The following is a 15,406-nucleotide window of genomic DNA, read 5'->3' on the forward strand; positions in this document are numbered from 1 at the left end:
TGTAGCCCGCTGTAGGTTGCAGTTTGCAGTTTGCCGTCTGCCGTTTGCAAGGGTGGTAATAAGCCGAAACGGGAGGAGACAAGAAAGCATTATGAGAGGACGACCCAAAAAAAGGGTGCCTCAATCCCATCTTTGTAAGGCAGGCAGGCCTCCACTCCCGCCTCACGCATGGCACGGACAGACTCGCAGGGTATGGTCATTCCGTCGTAATGGCTCCAAAAATAGGATCCTGAGCGTGGGAGTGTTCCTCTGTTCCTCTGTTCCTGTTCCTCTGTTCCTGTTTTGTTCCTTTGGGAAGCGATTGCGGCCTCTCGTTGGTCAGTTTACGAACTACATCAGCACGAGAGCTTCCAGTCAGATGGGGAAGCAATAAATGGTAAGATACTAGTCAGACAATAAAACATGAAATGGAAACAAAAAAAAAAAAAAAAAGACGCGAGAGCCAGACGAAACCAAAAGGAAAACCTTTTTATTTCCCAGTCTTTTCGCCGTCTTCCGCATTCCCACGGACAGGCTTTGCACGAGAAAAAGGGGTGCACAAGACGGGGTTTGGTTTGGTTTCGTGGCAGGTCTGTCCTGTCATCTGTTTTCTGTTTCTGTCGACGTCTCGGCGTCTGTTACTCCAACAAGAGTGGGTGTACGAAGAATTCATCCCTGCTGCTCTTCATGGCAGTCGTAGGGCGAGATCGACAAGGTGAGGGGGTCCATGACCAGGAGAGGAGACACTTTCCGAGGCGGGGAGATCTGTCAGTCCTGAGTCAAACAAAAGCGTTTGACGACTGCCGATTTGTGGCCTTTTTTTGCCTTTCTTATTGTCGCATATTCGAGCCATCTTAAACCAGGGACCAATCTCGGAGTACGACGTCAACTACGACGGTTCTGTGACAATATTGGCATCCATCCAGTCCTGGCATTCCCACGCGCATCATCTCTCCTGATCGGTTGCCTTGTCCGCTGTTTGCTTTGCCGGTTTGGGAGGTTTATTTCGAGACGTACTTTGTAATTTCGGCGCTTTTATTTTCAGTGTTTTCCTTTCTGACGCTTTGTTCTCATTCCGTTCATGCTGCCTTGCGACATACGAATTACACAGTAGTACATCCCATCTCACCCCCTCATTCCCTCTCGCGCCCGATACGAAGCATACGAACACCCAACTGCACAGTCTCACCATCCTTACAATGAGGCAAGTGGTATTCCGCACATCGGCCGACGGTCGGATTTTGCAAAAGCCGCCGCCCTTCGCCGCGGCCGTGTTGCTTTGGATGTGCATGAGACGGTCACAATGGCGGCCAATTTACTTTGATGACCATAAACGACTTACGTACTGAGACAGGTACACACCCCTTTCCCATTAGCCTTTTCTTTGTCAGCCCTGTAAGGAAGCATGTGAGGAGAATAAAGGTGGACGATGAGGGGACCAAAGAATCGACTGGCGGCAGCGGCGGGCCTTTTTTCGTCCTTGGCTGTTGGTGTGTCTGCTGTCGTCCATCGTTGGTCTGGTGTCAACAGACGCACAAACGTAAGGGGTGAGGAACGAATGATTTTTTTATTGTTATTTTATTTGCTATTTATTAATTTTGTTTTATTTTATTTTCATTTTGTTTTGACGCATCTCGCATATTCTTGCTGCACCTCAGCTGGCCTTGGGATTCAGCTGGCCTTGCTCGTCCTGGCCAAAGCTCGAGTGTTTCCCCAACCAGTGACAAGATTCGCCAATTCGCCACTGTGACGAGCCGGACGTGTGGCAGCTAAGTGCGTTGGTCGTGGTGAGAAGAAAACACAAAATTGATCCTTACGAGCCGCTTTGAGCTTCTTCGTCCCAAAGCAGCAAGGCGACGCGTGGATGCTCAAGTCTTTGAGCGCCTTCTCTTCTTTTTTTTTCTTCTCCTCCTGTTTTCTCTCTCATTTAGGCCAAAGTTACGTAACGAGGCAGGTCCTTGTGCAAAACATGGCAACTTCATTCCGGGAGTTGATTTCCAGAGTGATTTTGTGGCGTCTTCACGGCGCCTTTCATGACATCCTGACGTCCTTTTCGTGTTTCATTGTTTTTCCACTTGATCCTTTGGGCTACATATTGTCCACTTTCCTGAAAAGCTAAACGAGGAGACGAGCTCACGAGAAAGGCTGTGGCTGCGCCGCCAAAGAGCTGGTTTCGTGTCGTTCTCCCCTCATGACGCTGTGGCGTTTCTAGTTGTTCCACCATGGCTACCCGCGCTCTCTGTCCATGCGAAATGACCTTGAATATTCCTGAATATCCTTGAATAGCCAAGATTGTTACTGCATAACCTTGGACAGCCTTGGGACAGCCTTGGGCGCCTTGGTCATCGTCTGCAGCGTCGCAACCTTGCGGGAAAAGCTTGTCTGAGATTGACCCACGTCTTTCGCGATGGGCTGCACGACATCTGGCATTGAACGACAGTAGATTACCTGCATTTTTATTGCTCGTGTCTCTTGTCTGGGTGCGGCATTTTATTTTATTTAATTTATTTTATTTTCTTTTTCTTTTAATTTTTTTTCTTCAAGTTTTTTGCGTTCACCATTCCAACGCAGCCTTGCTGAACTGCTTTACTTGGCCACAGCGGCTCGCCCGAGTCGGTGACAGCGACGAGCCTGCATAACCCTTTCCCATTGTCTCTCCGTTGCGTGCTGGCTTCAAGGGAAATGTGTGAAAATGGATCCTTTGCGATGCACGGCTGAGCCAACAGCCTCTGTGACGTCGAAGTGAAAACTCTGATTTGGATGATGACATGTTGATGTTTTTTTAATGCCAATCAATTCAACTTTTTTATATTCATCTTGGTTCTCCCCGTCTATTTGCCTTCAATATGAATTTGTCTGTCGGCTACGCCGAATCCGATTCAATCCAGTCAATTCAATTCAGTCGACTCAATTCAGTCTCAACTCATGGATCAAGACACGAGATGCTGATACGAATGGCACGTAAATATTTCGTTGTCTAAATAATTATCAAACGAGCTACGGAGTACTGTATGTTGTAATTACTCTGCTAGGTCTGCTTCACATGTCTTTCTAATTTTTTCTACTTTTATCTGTTTTGCAGAGGCAATGCCTGCGCTTGGTTCGATGTCGATCGTACGGCAGTTAATTTTCTTTCTCCGTTTCTCTTTTATTTCCTGCTTTGAACAAAAGGCTGAGAGGATAATCTAGTCACTAGTTAACTACCTCTCGCACCCCACAGCACTTTGCCTCGCTTCACTTGCCTCCCTCGCCTCCTTATCTGGAGCCAAGATGGACGATCGCCGTTTCTATAGGTACTTTGGCCTTGTGGAAAAGACAGCCCAAACATGGAAACGAATTGAAAAAGTACACTCATCGTACGACTTGAATTGCTCTGTATGCACTGTACTTTCGCCAACGCCTGCAGGCATACTGAGTTTACGAGTACGGGGCAGGAAGTGTACTTGTTTGCGAGGTGTGACGATGGGATGGCAGATGGCCCAATACTGGACGACGTGGCGAGAGAAAAAAGGAAAAAAAAAAAGACACCCATAGTTACTTCCCTTCATACGGTGAGTAGAGAGAGACCGCCATCGTCCCATGCCTAATCCCGACTCTCGCAACAATACGGAAGAGGCCCTGCTCTTTGCTGCCTTTTGGAGGAAGCGGAACCGTCTATGGCTGTCGTCTGTCTGACATTGAATGTGTGCCGTCAACGTCATCATCGTCATCGCCATCATCGACGTCGCCGTCATCGTCGCCAGATTGTTATTTTCATCCGTATCTCCGCAGACCGCCATTCCCCTTGACTTTCCCCGTCTCTGCTTTCCAATCGTCTGTGAATGCCAACTGTATGGGTGTTTGTTACTTTACCATATTTACTGCTCGGTGAAGGTGAGACGTTAGGGCAGGCAAGAGGATCGCTGCATGACCGCTAAACAGACCACGCTACCAGGCTGTGTCGTGGGCTTGTTCCTTATTTCCATATGCGTAGCGCCTCGGACTTGCTGACCTGTTCGTCCGGAATTTGCCGTGAAAGGCAATGCCCTGTTGAGCAATGCCGACGGCCAAAATGGACATGAAAGCCTTTCGGCGCCCGAGAGGGCCCCAGTTTTTGGTCAATCTGTGTATCTACACGGAGTTGCCCCTGTTTTCATCTCCGTTGCTTCCTGCAGGCTGTAATCAATAAGGGGGGGAATCCTCTGTACAGAAGTATTGTGGTGCGACAAAAACTCCTTCTGCTGCTGGTTGCGTCCATCGCGATCCGTCTGGCAGCTTACACTTGGTCGTGATGATCTTTTGCAATTGAGGATTGCAATTGAGGATTGTCCGTGATCCTTGGTGCACGCCGAGGCACAAAATACTAGGGCAGAAATTAAATATTCAATAAAAATAATTCAACAAAAATATAATATAAACAATGAATACGTAATAATAATCTAGGTTATGATCCGCATCCAGATGATTGTGAGATGATGAAGCAGGTACGGAAACAAGTCTGACAGCAGACCAAACCCGACACAAGAAACCCCTGCAGTACGGAGCCGCATTTCGTTGCATGTCGCACTCTCCGTCCTCCGTATTACTCTGCATTTTCGCCATCATGACGGAGACCAGGGGCTCAGACGGGAGATCCAGGCGAGATCCAGAACAGATCCAGGACAATGGCCACAAAGGGAAGCTGGCAAGCTTCGTTTACGTTGCATGCGACGTACATTGGTATCCTGCTCCTCCGCAGGGCCACCAAAACGTCTGCTGGCTGCCGAGAAAGAACCGAACAGGCACGAGTCGTCTCACAATCTTCCGTCCGCAGTCCCCTCCCAGGCAATGCAAAATGTTTAGATTGGCTCGATTGGGACATTGTGCCGACGCCGGGGATCGTCAGGGAGGAAGAGGAGGAGGAGGAGGGATAGGATGATAGGATGATAGGATGACGAAACCACGGAGAACATGTCCTCTTTTGAAGAATGAGTGGTCCCCGTCTCGTTCCCATAGGGCGCAGATTATTTCGCCAACGACGACCAAAAATACGGAAGGCGTCCGCCAGTGCATGAAAGGGCAGGCAACTGGGTCCCATGTCTCTGGGTCACGCTATTAGCAAGCGCCGATGTGAAACGCCAGATCCAGTGGTACATATGCTGTACATACGCATCGAAGAGACCACTAAGCCCGGCAGCTGTCGGACCACCATTGCTTTGTATCAAGTGGTACCGTATGTATACATGGAGTTGAACAGGACAAGACGGCAAACAATGGTGGCGTGTATGCAAATTAGGACAAACAAAAGGAACCCGCAGCTACCAAAAAGCCAACAAACGACGCCGCAGCGATCACCATGAAACCGGGCAGAATAGGTTGAGTTCGCTGTACGTCGCCATGCTGAACAGCTTGGGCGATCATGGCCCAAGCTGATGGACCAGGGGCGGTCAGCAGAGCAAGTCTGCAGTCTGGGAAAATGGGAAAGAAAAAAAAAAAATCGAGACCAGTCTTCAAAGGTAACATCAAAACATGCGAGTCGCGGGTTTCGTTGGCTGACTCTGCTTGCTGGAACTGGAGACACGGAGGCGGCAAAGTCAAGAAATGGCAGCTGAACGAAAGTAGGCAGCTGAGTAAAAGTAAGAAAATAAAAATAAAAATAAAAAATACAACTAAAACAAATTAACCACACAACAATGAAAGGGGCACCCCAACGGTCATACTCCCGTGTCCGTTGGTTCAATACACGTACAACAATACACGTAGACTATATGATACAAAGTCAACTGACGACGCCTCACCGCCCTCGCTTGGATGCGGCCTGCAGGAACTGCCGGACAGCCGGCTATTTTGCGACATCGTCGATTTCAGCGATTGCAGAGACAAAGTGGAGGCAGGTCAGGGCAAGTCAAGGTCACTTACGTCGTCCTCCGTACACCATGCAACTGTTGCCTCCTCCCTGTTTGACTCTAGTCGATTTACAGGGTGCATTCCTCCACCCCGTCGCCTCTCTCTCACCTTGCAGCCCTTGTCCGCAACGGTGAGGGCTTTTGTTCTCGGCGGGTTTGGTCAGTTGTTCTAGAACCGTTCTAGTTGCCTTTTGTTCCTCTGGCAGTGTCCTGAGTTGTCGATTCTGTTACGCAATGCCCGGGCCTTGGGAAGCGTCTTTTTCGTCAAACGGGTCAGACGGCTACTCGACTGCATCAAACGTCCGGAGGATGCATTGCCTCTCCTTTGTCTTTGTTGTCGAGTTGCGTCGAGTTACCGACTATGTAGATACGAGTCAATGGCCATTGACTCTAGAACTCGTATCGAATACAAGCGAGAGCCTTTCAAGGCGGACCAAATATGCAAGGGACACGTACGACATGTAGGGTGGGGAAGAAGAGAGGGGATGAAAGGAAGGTGACAAGAAAAAGAAAAAAAAAGAACAATCGAACAAAAATGGAAGCTTGGCAGCCTGAGATGAGATTTTTTCTGTCCTTACGACGTCTTGTTTCTTGCCTTTTGTCTTCGCCTCTCATTCCCCCCACTTTAAAATACAATGATGAATAGATTTGGCAAGTCGACCCGATTAAAAAAAAAAACATTCTTACCGCCGATGGACCAATGTGAGCTGACATATACGGAGTCGATGTTCTTGTATAAGAAAGACCGAGACAATCAATGATGTAAACATATGACACAACATGGAGCATCAAGGCAAATAAACAAGGACGGTTTGTCGTGGCGATGGAGTACGAGATGGAAAGAGGGAATTGCTAAAGTACTCGATCGACGCCGTGTTGACGTGCAGTTGTTCTTGGCCGTGAGGGGCGAAGGGCTGGACGGTGGAATCGAGTGTCTTTCACGAAAGTTGGACAAAAGAAAGAAACATGAAAAAGAAACATGAAAAAGAAACATGAAAAAGAAACATGAAAAAGAAACATGAAAAAGAAACATGAAAAAGAAACATGAAAAGGGAATGTAACCATCCAGGCGGTTCCGATGGAGCCAGGACACGACTGGACACGACTGGACAGTGTCCCATAATGCTCCAAGGGCGTCGAGGAAAAGCAAATGGCCCGGCACCAATGCGGAGCATGGGTACGGCATGGGGGTGTTGGCAACTGGACGTCTCTTGGACCTTTTCTGCGAGTCCGGCTCGGCCGTTTACCGGACGGCCAAACCAAGAAAGGAGTAGACTGACCAGGCCTGAGCGCGGCGACAAGAATGACAGACGACTGTTCCGGAAACGGCAAGGAGTTTGTGACAGGCTCGTGATAAGCTCGTGACGGTGTAAAAAGAAGACGAAAGAAACAACGGTCAGAAAGGCCAGAAAGGCCAAGGGGTGTCCTGCTGGCATCGATTTTAATTTCTCCAGTCGTACATCGTATTCCGCCATATGAACTAGACTGCGGAGTTTGTTTGTGCTCCGTACTCTGCGACATCATCAACGCACCGCACTGTCCGAGACGCGCAAGACATGCAGACGGTCTGTCGTCTTCTCTCTTTCTTTTTTTCTATTTCTCTTCCAACGCTGTGAACTTGTGACCGTCAGATCTTACTACGCAGCGATGCACCCACAAGATACCAGTCTCGGTGCTCGGAGAGCAAAGTCAAGCCGCCGCAAGAGCAGGCCGTGGAAGATGCACTAGCTCACGGAGGCTGACGGTCCTACAGGTTGGCTCGCTGCTCATGGGTCACTGGCTCTCGCGTTATTGGAGGGATTTGGCACCAGCCCAGCAGCGCCCAGGAGCCATTCTGCCCGCCCGTATAGTTTGCCCGTTGATTGGAGCCCGGGGATTGGCACAAGCGTAGCCTTACGGACATGGGAAGCAGTCGGGACGACGACAAAACAAACAGTCAAGAGCGACAGGGGGCTGCGTTTCCACATTGTTGGGGGGTCGGCGTTTTTGGTGGACGTTCGCAGACGCTGACAACATGCTATTTTGCTATTTTCTCCATCGACACACGCCCTACGGAGCACTACCAGCTCGTTCCAGGGCCGGCAACGCCAACGACATGGCCCCTGCGCACCGTACGTTGCACGCCGTCATACACCGTGTTGCTGCGTCCTTTTATCTCACTCTGACGGGGAGTTTTGCGCTCCTCACTGAAAAGAGGAAAGTCCTTGCTGACTCGGCCAATGTCGCCGAAACGAAGCGTCCGAATAACGTCAGCCGTCTTTCTTGGTTTTTTTTTTTGTTTCTTTTCTTTTTTCGCCCTCTGTCACAACGCTTGGGAGGCTTGTGCGCGTCAATCTCGATCGATGTGGTATCTCGGACGATGCAACAATTAATAATCAAATAAAAATGGCTAGATCAGAATACCGTTGTCTGCGTTATGGTTGCTATTTGGAAGCACCCTCTAGCTTGCAGCGTTGCAGTACTACGGTGCGAGATCCTTTAGACTACGGAGTACGCCGTCTGATGCGACCCAAGCGCCTGCATCATCCCAACATCCTTCGTCCTAGTCTATTCACGCCGCGGCGTTTTCTCTCCGTGGGAAGGCAAGATGCAAAGCGACAGTATTGCTGCAGGCCCTGGCTGTCCGTCTGGTATGAGAAAGGAAAACGACTACATTCGTATTGTGAATTGGTATGAGATGGTCCGTATTCGTGATATTTCGCTTTTTCGTCCTTTCGATCTACAACGTATTCTGTATCTCTTTTCTTCTTCTTCCCCTTTCGACAACATACCCACCAACGGCATTCCTCCGTATTTGGGGTCGGAGCAGCCCTGCCCAGCAGAGTAGGTCTCCTTGCTAGCGTGAAACCTTTTGGGCGTTTTCTCCTGTCCCTTTCAATCATGTGTAAACATGGAACGACAATCTACGGAGAACGACAAACTACGACAAACCAAAGTACGGAATACGGAGCATGGAGCACAGCAAGGCAGTCGGTCGTATTACCAAGCCCATCTCGTCCCATTAACCCCTTTTTAGACAACTCGTTATTTCGCTTTTGTCGTTCTTCACCTTGTCCTGCACGGAGGTATTCCTTTCACCTCTTTTCGCCAGTGGCGTGCGTCCTGTACCCTGTTGATCGTCGCTGTGGTCCAAGTCCCGACAAGGCTTATTCTTTGTTTGCACTGCAGTCATCTACGACTGCGACCCCAACTGAAGAGGGCACCGTAAAAGACCAGCCCCTTGTCTGAGCCGCTTGTCGCGGGAAACCAGGAAACCGCGCAGTAAAGAGGCGTCTTGCGAGAAGGACGAGGAAGGAGGGAGAGATAAACAGAGTTGCTGACCACGAGATACATGCCGGACCTCGTCCCTCATCGCATCAATCGCAACCTAAATTGAGCACAGTGATTGAGCCCCGTTCCCCTCCACGCAAAGTTTATTTCATGTGCCCGACTTTCGTGTGCCCGGGCAGGTCAACGTTCCGGTGACTGCTGTATTACAGTCATGTTTTCCGATCGAGTTGTGCCGGTATGTTGTCCACAAGTAGCGTGAATTGCGATACGAAGTACGAAAGCATGCGAGCGTGTTAGTGTTTGCGACTTTGTCGTTCCGGCCAAGAAAGCCTAGACCCTCTTGACATTGTTTCGTTGCATTTTTTGTTGCTTTTCGTCATTTTTTTTTTAAAAAAAAATAGTTTACTTGTTCTATTATCGTCATTTCCTTCCACCTCCCCCCTTCTAATCATCTCCGTGGCAAATGTGCACTGGCCAGAAGCAGGACCAAGACACCATCGTGACCACATTGGCCGAAGACGAAGCGGAAACGGTAGAACGAGGAAAAGGAACGACCCTGGCACAGCTGACAATGCTCGTTCTGGTTGTGGTGCTGACGTTGCTATTCGTTGACTCAATGTCCCCTGTCCCAACTGTCAGCTTTCGTTTTGCTGCCTGCAGCCTGTTGACACGCTCTGCTCCATATTATTTGCTTTTGCCTTGGCCCTAAAGGGACGGGGGTTAAGCTCATGCTAATTACAGAATACCAATACTGCTTTGCGGTTGCGGCTGAGCGAAAACGTTACAGGCCAAGAAACACAAGGCAAAAAAGAAACAAAAAAGAACAAAATAGCCAACAAGACGAGTGTGAGAGAGGCAGCCAGCCCAGACCTGCTCTGTAACATGTCGTTGATCAAAATATCGGACCAGCATAGTGAAAGAGGTCGGTGCCCTCTGTGCCCTCTGTGCACAAACGCTAGGCTGCTGAATTGCATAGGAGGCAGGCGGTGGACTGATTCCGGTGCTGATCCCTGCCTGTTCTCCTCTCGCTACAAATGGGGTCCTGGTCGGTGTGTCTTACTTGTCTCTCATGTCACTTTTGCCATGTTTTTTTTTTGGCCTGTCCTGGCCACCTTTCAGCCTGCTCTGTTCGTCTCGTGCCTGCCTTCTTGTTTCTTCTCACCTCATTTGTCTAATGTCCCACTGTCGTTTTTCTACTTGGCTGAAAGGACTTTCAAGGTCATCCAAGGAACAGGAATGCCCCTGCGGTCCCCATTGTGCCTCATGGGTTCGTAATAACAAAATCAACTCACTCCATTGAAAACTGGAGTTGTAGATAACTGGCCTTTTTTCTTCTTTTTCTTGTTCTCTTTCTTTGTGTTTCTTTGTTTTTATTTTTCATTTATTATTTATTTATTTATTTTATTTTATACGACGGCATGTCCCAAGGGCATAAGAAAATACGACAAGGACTAAATGCAAAAGGGGAGAATGCTCAACGAAAAATTAGGTGAATAAACGAGTAGACGTACTCTGTAAACGAGGCGAAAAGAACAGAGAGAAGAGACTACAGAAAAAAAAAGAAACGCCGCGCGGTATTGCCGTTGGACGCACCTATCCAACTGGTACCTCCACTTACACCAACGCCATGCGCATCCCAGAAATACCTCTTGAGGAGGGGGCAAGCCTGGTCTTGCAGCAGGGGGGTGCCCCCATTTTGTTCCCTTTTACCCCCTTTCCCTTTTCTGCTCCAATCACCATTCCGCGTTTAGCGTCGAGTCCGAGGTTTGGTAGGGCTGAACAGCTCCTCCGCCGGTTTTTTTTTTTTTTTTGCCTCTTTGGTGGCAGGCAAAACCAAAACGGGCATTAGTGCATAAACTCACAAAATCGCAGTGCGCGGCCATTTTCGCTCAACAGAGGCCGCACGGGATTGGTGACGTACGGAAGGCAAGTCCGATACAAATAAATAAATACAGTAAGTGCAATAATAATAATAAAAATAGAATAAAAACAACAATAAAGCAAAAATAAAAAGAGCCTCGCGAAATCCGCCTCCGCCAAGACCTGGTATCTCGATGCCCGCCTCACGCGTCCATTGTTTGTTTCGGGCAACGGTTCCCATTTTTAGATTTTGTCGTTGCCGGTGGGTTACAAACGAGGGGAGAGCGAAAACAGAAGAGTTACTCCTCGGCCTGGTAAGATACAAATTAGGTTGGCGTCGGCGTACTCTACATGACGTGTTTGGAGGCAAAGAAGGCTGTAATAAACAAAAGTTAGCCCCGCGAGGGAGGGGGGGGAGCCTTGAGAACGCCCCAGGACGCCCTGGTGTGTTTTCGTTTCTTTTTTTGGCTTGCGTTTTGGCCCCGAAGGGCACGGAAACAGTGGGCGAGTGGCCTCGTTGAATCTCAGCAAATCCGGACAAGTTTCTTTTTCGAGCGTAGTGACCTTTCAAGAGGGTTTCTCCAAAGTTTTGACGTGCCAGGCTAGAAACCGTTAGAAAGGGGAAACTGGAAGTTAGGGCCTCTTTATCGTCTCTGCGACGCGTTGGTCCCTTTGTCGCTACTGTTCTTAGGGTCACAGCGTATTGATCTTGGTGCCTATCTACTCCGGTAGGTCCAATGCCGGATGCGGGAATCTGTATGAAAAGGGACAAGTGAAGAGGGGACCCTGGAGGAGGACTGCGCGGGACCATCGTCCGATCCTATGGTGGAATTGGGACTGTGACGACTAGGGTATGGAATCGCGGTGTCCGTGAAGACAACACGCGCGGGATGACTTTGAGTTACGGAGTCTACCATAATTACACTGCATCGCGCTTCGCGGTACTCTCACATGCCCAAAGCTGGGGGAGATTGGCATCGAAGATCTCTCCCTGGGAGGGCTGCATCATCGCAAATGTATCGGCGCGACGGCGCGGCTGTTCTCCGAGAGGAGAAGGATGGTGGGGAATATTCAGGGAAATCAAAGGTGGAAACAAGGACAAGACAGACCTGCAGACACGGATGGCAGATGGGACGAATGGGAGTTTGGGGTGGATTGACAAGACCACTCTCTCACATCAGTTTTTTTCTTCTTTTGATTGTTTTATATTAAAAGACGTCCGAGTACAACATTAAGTCGTGCCTGTCTCGCCCGACACATGGCCGAGCAGTCGACCTTGTAAGGCAGCCTGAATTTGGGCAGGGCGAGGACGAATGCGGTAACCCGAGGATAAAGAAAAATAAATCAAAACAACTTTAATAATGCAAACAGTGAAAAAAGGGCGGGAAAGATATTTTGTACTGACGACTATGGGTGCCAACGACGTACGGCCTGGAGTTTAGTGTTGTGTATCTGTGTGCCGTTGAACATAACGACTCTGAATTAGGCAATCTGTCTGATAATGTGTGCCCATACAGACGGCCGGCCACACTCGGCCTGTAGCCCTGTGAGGAAGGGAAATCACCCGGCCGGCCGTGTTATTTATTGTTGTCTGCAGCTGTAAGGGGGTCGACCCTACATGTCCTGATGTCTTGAAAACAGGTTGTCTTGTGCGGCGTGCGTGCGTGACAACCTCTGTGTTTTCCATACGTGCCACCTGCATGTGCCTCCCGTGCGCAAGTAAAGAAGACAAACCAAGGAAAAGAAAAAGAAAGAAAGACAAAGGTCGCCTTCCTCCACTGAGTACGGAAATACGGAAATGGTGTACAGATTGCGGACTGGCTGGTTGAAATTTCTCCTAATTACAGTACCAATGAAGAACTAGGATAACACCGGTTGTATTGTGTCTCTGTGTTCGGTTACGGACTATTCATTGACGTTACAACAAAACTGTGTTATTTTCCTTTGATTGCTCTTTCCGTCATTGGCCCCATCTTCGGCAGACGCCGCCGGGCCTTGTTGTCTCCTTCCTACCCATGCGTTTTCTGTAAGATCTCGCTACGATTACCCGTTTCGCTCTTTCCTTGCCGATTTCCATGGTTCTATTGGCGACTTCCATTTCGGGCTTCTTTCCTACTTCCTTCTTTTCCTTCTTTCCTTGCGCCTCCTTTCCTTGTTTCCTTCTATTGCTCTCCCGCGCTTTAATAAGGAAGTTTCGTGTCTGGTATCCAAAATAGAGCGGCCACTGGCGAGTCTGCCCGAGAACAGCGCCGGATATTAAATCAATTAGGAGCAAAATAGAACAGAAAAAAGGACAACGCCAGATACCCCAGACATAGAAGAGGAGAACATGGCGAGACGAAGGAAGAAACGGGACATGCCACCAAGTATGCTCATGCTCAAAGGCGGACACGGAGCCCATCTGCACTCCAGGTTCCGCAGGTGTACGGCGCGCAACGTACAGAAGAACCCAAAATTGCAATTACCAAAGGCCGTGCCGGGGTCGACTCTAGCGACGGACGTAAGATTGTGCGATGCACAATGCACGCTGCACGACGCACGATACACAATCCACGATACACGATCCACGATACACGATACACGACCAAAGCGAGACGATGGCGAGCACGTAAAACACAGTAAGACTGATGGAGACCTAACAACGACCATGTCATACGGAGCCCGACACACGTAGAGCCGAGAACCATCTCATTGTCATGCGGATTGACAGCGGCAGTTTAGGGAAGAAACGAGATTCAGCCCTCTCCCACGACTCGCACAACACAACGCGAACGATGGAAAACTGGATTTTTCTTTTCATCTGTCGTACGGATCGATTGATCAAAGTACGTAAGAGAGCAGCTTGGCAGGAGAGCAAGAAGCACGAAAGTCCACAAGCTGGAAATCGTACGTAATAAAACGCCAGTGCGTTTGACGATTCCCAGAGCCAGGGCCGGGCCCCTCTTTCCATTTCAATGCCCTGGAGCCAGGCTCGAGGCCAGGAGCTCTTTTGTGGCGAAGCCAGTCTTAGCGCAGCGACTAAAACTTGACAGGGCCGGCCGGCATGGTCTCGTAAGGCAAGAACGATCAGCTGGGACAGAGGAAATAAGGATGTGTGGTTTGAGAGGAGATGGAAAGAAACGAAAGAGAAGGAACCAAGGACGACAAGCAAACGCCGAAGGCAGGAACTTGCCGACCATATCGGGAAACAAAAAAACATAAAAAATAACATAAAAATAAATAGCCCGTCTCCTAGACAAGAACAATCTACTGCGTACATTACAGTGTCAACGACGGTGAGACGATAGTGTGTTCTACAAGCGACACAAGACAGCAAGTAACACGTCGTAGGGCGAATCATAAACCGAAGAAACGGCTGGGAACGTGTAGGCCGCGTGCCACGACCGTTGTGTTCATCCACTGCACAACTGGCGAATATGTAAGATACGGAATGTGTGTAAGCAGACTGGCAAATGTAGCAATATCCTAGGGACACTGTTACCGCCGTGTTGTAATCTGGAACAAATGGAACAGAAATTGGGTGGAACGTTGATACGATGGTTGATATGCCCACGAATAAACACAAACACGCAGACTCACACAAACTCACAGAAACGCACATGAAAACAACAAATGACAGCAGGGTCGTCGAACGCGGCACATCCACAACAGCACTGTCGTACCGCAGGGCTCGATGGCATCCTGCCAGGCGCAAAATGCATCTCTCTTTGGGCTACGGCCCGTTGGAGGGGGTGGGAACGGATCCTCTATTTTTTTATTTGTCTCCTACGCCGCCATATGGACATCCCGTTTTGATGTCGCTGCCCACGAGCGCAACTGGCCGAAGGGGCTTGGGGTCCAGGGGTGGTGGTGGGAAAGGAAGGAGGAAGGAGGGATTAAAGACGGAGGGACTTATTGTTTTTTTCTTGAGAGAGGGACACCCAAACAGAAACAACCTCGACTAATCATATTTTTGTCATTGTGTCTGGGGTCGTATTGGGGCGCTCAATGGGGCCTGCCTTGCAGGTCGAACAGGATTTGACTAAGTAGGGCCTGGCAAGGCCGAGGCGAACGGGGGAGGGGAGAAAAGCCAACCAAAGTGACCCAGGTCCAGGGGCCGCCAATGGGCAAAAACATTTGGGCATAGCGCCAATAGCGGAACTCGGCCGTTAGAAAAGGCAACAAAATAAAAGATCCCCGCCGGCAGGACGCCAGGGCTGGGTGCGATGCCTTAACCCCCCTCGCCCCCCTTTACGAACTCCATGACGACCATTTTCAATGCCACCCTGAAAGCCCACTAAAAACCACCACAAGTGCCCGCCAAAACCAGTTGGCGGCCAAATCTGCCAGCAGAAGACGATCCGCCGAGGTCCAAATGCAGCGGCCTTTTTCCACCCCCTCCCCGAGTGTCTTTCCGCACTCTCTCACTTCCAGCATGGCGTCGTGTTTTCCCG

At 49.5% G+C, this 15,406-nt stretch overlaps 1 protein-coding gene across 1 annotated transcript; it reads left to right on the top strand.

Moving 5' to 3' along the window:
* Positions 1 to 4,622: 4,622 nt before the first annotated feature.
* SPSK_10602 (uncharacterized protein) lies at positions 4,623 to 4,871 on the top strand (the record flags this gene model as incomplete). Its single annotated transcript, XM_016736946.1, has 1 exon — positions 4,623 to 4,871. One exon carries the CDS (start codon positions 4,623 to 4,625, stop codon positions 4,869 to 4,871), a length of 249 nt encoding a protein of 82 aa, XP_016585806.1.
* Positions 4,872 to 15,406: the final 10,535 nt, after the last annotated feature.

This window comes from Sporothrix schenckii, assembly GCF_000961545.1.
Source record: "Sporothrix schenckii 1099-18 chromosome Unknown Cont47, whole genome shotgun sequence".
Taxonomy (NCBI): Eukaryota; Fungi; Ascomycota; class Sordariomycetes; order Ophiostomatales; family Ophiostomataceae; genus Sporothrix; species Sporothrix schenckii.